The following is a 7,509-nucleotide window of genomic DNA, read 5'->3' on the forward strand; positions in this document are numbered from 1 at the left end:
TATTTTTTTTTTTTTAGCTTTGGTTTGTTTTGCCTGGTTTATTCCTCCCTAGCTGCTTTGGACATAAAAATGCCAGGGAAAGAGATACACCTGTTTCTCAGGCTCATAATTTACATTAAAGACAACCCAGAAAGAAACACAAGAGATATAGAAAAAAGGACAGAATTTACATGCAAGACCAGAGATTCAATTTTATTATTTGTTTCTGCATGCATAGCCCTGAAGTCTGGCTGTGAATATTTCAATGTGGATCCAGTGTTGGCACTGAGGACAGCGAGATTCAGCAGTACCAGCAACCCGAGCAGCAACAAAAAAACCAGACCTTTGTAGAAACGATCATTTGCCGTTAAGCCAACTCTTCTGATTAGAGATTTGAAAACAACTGTAGAACACAGCAGTAAAGACAGAGGTTAGAACTCAGGGCTGGACAGAAACTAGCTGATGGTATAAGTAACAGACACAGATACAGGATGTGCACCAGAAGGCTGAGACTGTTGGTTTTGCAGTACCTGGTAGAAAAGTGACATGGAGAGGTTCTCGTAATCATGACGAGAAAACCCATCATCTCAAGGAATCCAGCATGCCTCCTTACTCCTATGTTTCTTTGTGCTTATATATAACTTAAGATAAAAGCAAAAAATAAAATAAAAATTCATCACCCGTTGCAAAAGATAGCATTCATTGGCTAAATAGCCTTACACTTAGTTGCCTGAGTAGCAAGTTTGCTTGAAAAGTGGTGTAATAGTGTTAGTGTCCATTTGACATCACCTCGAGCAGCCCTCGGTGTAGCTGCGGTAGTGTACAAGGCTATCTACTTCCAGAACGTATTTCATCTTCTCATTAATGTGTTCAACTATAATCGCTTCTGCTGCTGTCTTCCAAGAGAGAGTATGTGCTGTAGCAAATATCCAACTCATAGAAGTAAAAAAACAAAACAAAAAACCCCACAAAAACAACAACAAAAAAGCTTTTATAAACAGACTGGAAAGATAAGATTTCCTGAAGCATGGCACATGCCAGGAAGTTTGCAACATCCGTGCCAACCAAATTCAAGTATTCTCTTAACACATGAAGGGGAAGATGCAGTTCATCTGCCACTAATTCAAAAGTCTGGACTTACCTTAATTGGGACAATTGTGTAGTTCTTTCCACTGGTGATTTAGTGCACCAACAACACTTACGCAGCACAAGGATCTACCTTACCAAAATGATTACACTGTCTAGTCAAATATGCACACTGCTACATGTGCAGTCTAAGGTAGCTTGTGAGATTACATCTGAATAACCTGTAGCAGGTAACCAATCCGTTATGTTTGAATTCCTCATTTCTGTTGAAATTAATATGACATTCTTCTGAAATGAAAGTATTAAACTTAGTAAATTTTCCACATAATGGCTATTAAGAACAGGTGGTCCCATGTATGTTGGGGCTGGCTCCACATGAGTTTTATGCTCTTTGCTAATCATCGACAGTCTTCTCTAACTACCAGCTCCTTCCAGAGCAGAGCCAAAATCGTTCATGGCATATTAACAGCAGCTGTGATGAGAACACCTATGAGTTTTACTTAGGAAAAAATATCAAGCAACCTGCACTCATTTTGACATACTACATCAATCTACTAGTGCACAGCTGGTAAGTATACTGTACCCTTAAGCTATCAGATATGTGTTTATTGTGACTGCACTCTTTTTTGATTTCAGGTTAAATCTGGGTTACAGATTCTTACGTATCCTTGTGAATGTCCTTCAATCATGCAAACAATTTGCAAAGAAAAAAAGACAGGTCTATTTATTCTACCACTAGCAGCACTTGGTATGTACCTTGGTTTTATAAATAAATACATTCATGTGTAGTATTAATAGAAGAAATAATCTAGCCTCCCTTGGTGCTTTTAAAAAGACCGGAGCATAAGAAGATAATCAAGTTTTAATCATTAATTCTCATAGTCTTCACAAGAAACATGGTTTGTTGGCTTTTCTTTCCCTATTAAGATGCAACGTAGTCGTTTTTCCATGCAGCAGGAGGGAAATACACTCGCCCTCTATTTTGGCACCATTTTCACCATTGTTTTGAGAACAATAGTGTAGATGCTTTTAAGATACCATAAATAAACCTCAAATTATTACACAGTTATAGAACAAACTGTTTCAAGTACTAGAATCAAAGTGCAATTTTACCTTATGCCATCAAAAAGGCTGATATGACTTTATAACCAAGATTCAAACAAAGCAAAGGAATAGTTGGAATTATAAAGCAATCTGCACATACAGAGATTGCCAAGTTAGCTTATCAAAAATGACCCTTTTACATTACAATGCGATTTCCCCAGACCACCACTGGCTGTACGTCAGCTTTGGTCAGCGTTGCACCAGAAAGTTTTCCTGCATTCAAGACCTGATCATATAGCAGAAGTAAAATACTGTTCCTCCTCTTCCCAGAACTATCATTAGTAGTCCCATCTGCATTAGTGGATACTGTCTTGATGGTAAATTCAGACCTGCCTGAGTAAGAGAGCTTCTTTAAGGTGGTGAATAATTAATCACAGGCCTAGTAATGAGGATCACAGTCTTCCACCAAGCTGTCTGTGATGTAGCTGGATTCAAGGACGTTTTCATAATATATTTTTTCTGCAAATGTGTTCACTGTCCAGGCAACCACCTGAATTCCTTTTGAAGACCAGTGCCTCACATAATCTCTGAAAGGAACAAAGACACTGTAAGAGGAAGACAGACACTATCAGAGTCAATACAGACAGCACTAAGGTTAAAATTGAGTTTCAGTCTTACAGTGGTAACCCATCAGGAATGATGGTTGCATTATCTTTTGCAACATGCCATTTTTTGGTGTGTGTTGCTACTATAAACAGGCAAAAGCAACAGTATTCTTTCCCTTTGAGATTAAACTTAGCATGTAACATAAAGTAAAAATAAAAGATAGAGGCTTAAAGAATAAAATAGCATGCAATAAAGAAACCATCTATACAACCTGACACAATACTAAATAGAACATACTGATTAACATACTATTCTAGTGAATGATAGTGCCTCCTGATATATTAGCAAGCTTTAACACTCACTGAGAAACAAAATTTTTCTGTATGAGGAAGGCTGAAACCCCACATAATCTCCATAAGAAACTGTGTAGGCTCCAATCTAGAATGACATCCATCATCATATATAAATAATGTTTCCAGAAGGAATCGAAACGAGGCGTCCCATTTCCAAGATGACTCAGGTGCCAAGGCCTGTGTGTCAGGGCTGTTACCACATTTCTATCAGCTTGTCTCATCTGGAAGATCAAGGTAAAAAGACTAATTCAAACAAAAACCAAGTTGCTTTAAACATAAATTGGGAGAGGTTGGATACAAACTGCTAGCTTAAATTTGCAGCTCTTTCACAACCCTTCTCCCCTTTCCCCCCAGATCCTTTTGTAACACTTTTAGAAAGCTGTATATGATCCTGTACTGTTGTTTTCTTAAAAATGGAATTAATAAGCAACTGCTCTTATGTAAGAAATAAAAATTTAAAAAATGCTGGAGCAAAACAGTCACGCAACACAACAAAATAAGTGATAAATAGCCTTAGCAACAAAAATTAGGAAACAGTTTTAAGAAAAGTCTACATTTACACCAAAATATGGTATTTGTCAGTTATCTTGCACATAGATACCTGGTCATGTGCCATAGGTAAGGGTGACACACTTTCAGAATGGAGGGAATCGCTGTAGATTCGTAATATGTGCATCTAATGAGCATAGAACAATCTAATAAGATTTATGCAGGATTTATGATTTATGCTGCATGTGGTTTTAATGTCTCCACAGTTTTAACAACTCGAAGGTACTCTGGAAGTTGCATATCTTACTGAAATTCCCAGACAGAATTAAAAAAAATCCAAAATAAATTTTGAGGAAACATCACCTTATAAACAACATCTGGCATGAAAGAACAGACTATGCTGCTGTTATACAAACGAGGAAATTCCAGGTAGAGTTGTTTTAGGGCATCAACTGCCTGCCAATTAGAGATACACACAGCTGTTATATTTATACAGACACATATATTTACTTTACACAGCAAAGTCATTTTAGAATAACCCCCTTTAAAGTACTTTCCTGTTTTATATAGCAAGATTGAAATGGAAAAAAAAAAAATCTGTTTAAGAATGCTACTCATTGTTCTAGCGTTTGAAATACCCTTAAATATATTGTAGAAAACATTCTGAAGTACTGTCTAGGGTTTTGTTCAAGGGCAAAAATGAATTTATTTCCATATTTTGCTACGCTAGAATAAAAAAAATTAACTTAGAATAAAATATTCAGTTGGAAGGGGCCTTCAAAGATCACCTAGTTCAACTTGCATAAATTGTAATGATAAATCATCTAGTTCAACTTGCATAAAATGATAGCGATTCATCACCTGTATCTCCCTCAGTAATGCAAATTACAGACAACTGAGATCTCCAGTTGGAAGCCGAAGATGAGACACTAGGTCCCCTCAGCACAGGCGGGGAATTTGCTTTGCTTTGTTGTGTGGTGGTGATGTGAGCTAAACTCGACACTCACAAGTCACATTCTAATTTTAAGTTGCCACTTCCTGGGTCAAAGGAACGGGGTGAAAGAACACATTGTCTTTGGTTTTGACAGGCCCATTTTGCATTACGTAAGTAGCAGACCCAGTTTCACTCATGTTAGAGAGGACTGTACCACAGATATCAGCTTGAGACCATCAGAAGAGGGTGAAAACCCAAAGCAAGGGTGAAAGGAGGTGTCTTAGTACAGTATATATAGTACAGTAAGCGGTACCTGATTTGCATGGCCTTTGACGTCGAAGTAGATTGTAAGGTTGTGATGCATAGACTCCACAACAGCTTCTCTCAGAGTTGGTACCTTTTCACCCTGGAATTTGCTCCTGTAGGAACAGAGAACTACTCACTGGAATGCTGTCAAGATACCCATGGACGTGCACACACACACATACATCCCCAACTACACAGAACCGCTTCCTAGGGATTCCTAAATACAGCAAGCTGATACCCCAGGATTAGGGGTAGGATCAAGCACCACTAGTAACAGCGGCTCTCTCATCCAGTAAAAGGCTGCAAACGTACAAGGGTACATGTATGCCTCTCCTCCCCTCAGAAACCCACTAGACAACTAAAACCTTCCAAATTCAAGGTCTAATATGATGTTCACTGACCCAGTGTCCCGCACTGAAACACTAATCTCAGTTTGTCACCTCCTGTCTCAACTACAGTAAATATGCATTCAATCCCCATCGTTGACAACCTATCCACCGACTTTGCCCTGCTTTGACTGTGCTCCCTAGCCCTGAGACAGAAATGCAGATCCTGGCAGAATACGCTAGACAAGCTGAGGATGTAGGACACACCAATAAACATGCTTCACGCATCAATAAATTCCTGATAAGGTGACAGTGAGCAACAGCTGATCACCTATGTGGAAGTTCTCACTGTGCTGCCCAGGTGGCCACTGTTCCAGTAACAGACTGGGAAGATGCTATTTGTACCACAGACTCCTTGGTTGTGCATTTACAAGAGTCTGTACAGACAGTACACTACATGCAGTGTATCAAAAACACAAGGAGCACACACTAAAAGTTCATACTCTAAAATGGATTCACTTATAATACCGTAGAAGTTGCACTGTTATCAAAGGTTTAGTAGTAACATACAATTTTCCCTGCCTACTACTGGAAGGGACTTAATCAGTAAGTGGGGTCACCAGTCCTGTCTGAGACTACCCAGTCTGATAGCTCCTTTCCAGCTGTATAATCCCAACGTTTAGAAATTCTAAAATCAGAAATTCCCCAAAGCACAACCAGTCAAGGTATATATGTGAATAGAATTTCAGAAGTAATTACTGAAGCCAAGATTGACAGATAATGAAACTCCCAGTCTCTTTAATGTTCTGCAGTCACTTTAGGGGAAGCTGATTTACAGATAAACAATTAGATGCCAGTAGATTTTCTCCTTGAAACCAAATTATCTTGATTCTGCTTCACTGCTCCTATTGCAAAGATGGATAAGGAGAAATAGTCTCATATGCCTCTAAAATCAAATGAAAAGTAACATATGGGACTCTAAGTTTTAAATTTACACAAATTTTAACAGCTAATTGATCAAAGCAATCATTTTATCAAGGACTTTTACTGTTGAAACAATAGTTTCAGAATAGCAATATTTCATTTACCATAGCCTATGTTTTGCAGATGGATTAAGCTTCCTAATTTCATCAAAAGTCAAGTCACGCAGTCTGCCAGACCCATCAGTTGTTCTTTCTACTGTTTCATCATGCATTAGAATAGGAACACCATCCGCAGTAAATTCAAGATCCAGCTCAACACCTGTTGCTCCATTCTCAGCTGCCTTAAAAAGAGAGAAAGAGGAAGTCACTTACACAACAGAAGAGACAGCTTCATAGAATTAACATAGGCACAGGTATAATTCATTTGTATTGCTAAAAAGTAATAAACTACTAATGTTCTTTTCAGTAAGCCTGATCTGCAAAACAAGGTAGGCTTTACCCAAGTTATTGTGAGAAGCATTCGTTGATCAGCTGAATGGATGTAATCTATGTTACAGACAAAGTGATAATGTCTTGCTGTCAGGATTGGGACTGTTTCAGATAAAATGCAGAAAAAAGGCCCGCTCTCTCCTTCTGGCTCAGTAACTCCCGACTCCATAAGCTGTGTTACCTTCTAAAAAGCAGGGCAGCGAACGCCTTCAGTTCAGATATTTTATTACGACTCGGGACGGCACACCTGATGACAACGCCTTACCCCAACGCAGAGGGCTGCGCTCCTGCCCCCGACTCCAGCCTCCCACCCACCACGCGGGCAGCGCCAGGCTCCCCGCAGCCCCGGTGCGCCCCGACCGCTTCGCTCCCGACCTGTCCGGGGCCAAACGCACGCCGGGACCCCCGAGGACCCCGGGCAGGGCTCGGAGAGGCGGCGCTGACCTGTCGGATGGCCGCCAGCGTGTTCTCGGGCGCGTCGTGCGCCCCGCCGCGGTGGGCGATGCGGGAGGCGGCGCCGCGGGGCTTGAGGACGCGCTGGGCGCTCTGCGGGGCGGCGGGCTCCAGGCTGCAGAGGTGCAGCAGCAGGTAGAGGCCGGCCGGCAGCACGCACGACAGCGCCGGGCTGCGGCTCAGCGCCAGCAGCGCCACCAGCAGCGCCGTGAGGGAGCCCAGCAGCCCGTCCCCGCGGCACAACATGGCGGCCGCGCGGGGCGAGCGCAGCCCCAGGCCCCGCCGCCTCACCTCAGCGCCGGGGCGATGGCGGCGGCGCCGTGAGGAGGCGGGGCGGGCCCGGGCTGTGAGGCCTGGCGGTGGCGGTTAGGGGGCGCTGCGGGAGATACGGGGTGGTGCAGGCGTCTCTCGGGGGAAATAGCAAATAAATAAATAAATGGGGGCGGCTGAGGGAAAGGTGCTCCGCAGGGAGTTGCTGGAGGTTTGTGTGTCTGGTTTTGTCCTGTCAGCTAATTGGGAGC

At 41.9% G+C, this 7,509-nt stretch overlaps 1 protein-coding gene across 3 annotated transcripts; it reads right to left on the bottom strand.

The window, feature by feature from the left end:
- Positions 1-171: 171 nt before the first annotated feature.
- GDE1 (glycerophosphodiester phosphodiesterase 1) lies at positions 172-7,384 on the bottom strand. 3 transcript variants are annotated; one of them, XM_080556498.1, is made up of 6 exons: positions 6,980-7,384; positions 6,212-6,387; positions 4,805-4,910; positions 3,921-4,013; positions 3,078-3,289; positions 172-2,696 (listed from the first exon to the last, which is right to left on the bottom strand). In XM_080556498.1, exons 1-6 carry the CDS (start codon positions 7,232-7,234, stop codon positions 2,549-2,551), a joined length of 990 nt encoding a protein of 329 aa, XP_080412624.1. In that variant the 5' UTR covers positions 7,235-7,384; the 3' UTR covers positions 172-2,548. The 3 variants fall into 3 exon arrangements, with proteins under 3 accessions (XP_080412624.1, XP_080412626.1, XP_080412625.1); XM_080556500.1 differs by having other exon boundaries at positions 1,910-2,696; positions 6,212-6,383; positions 6,980-7,283; XM_080556499.1 differs by having other exon boundaries at positions 1,910-2,696; positions 6,931-7,047.
- Between the last annotated feature and the right edge of the window lie 125 nt (positions 7,385-7,509).

This window comes from Anser brachyrhynchus (assembly GCF_964034855.1).
Source record: "Anser brachyrhynchus genome assembly, chromosome: 15".
NCBI lineage: Eukaryota > Metazoa > Chordata > Aves > Anseriformes > Anatidae > Anser > Anser brachyrhynchus.

Excerpts from the sequence above, each read along its gene's own strand:
- GDE1 (XM_080556498.1), bottom strand. The coding sequence starts at position 7,234 with ATGTTGTGCCGCGGGGACGGGCTGCTGGGCTCCCTCACGGCGCTGCTG. Across the intron at positions 6,388-6,979 it reads CGCTGGCGGCCATCCGACAG|GCAGCTGAGAATGGAGCAAC; the intron begins GTCAGCGCCGCC and ends TCTCTTTTTAAG. Across the intron at positions 4,014-4,804 it reads TCAAAGGCCATGCAAATCAG|GCAGTTGATGCCCTAAAACA; the intron begins GTACCGCTTACT and ends TCTAATTGGCAG.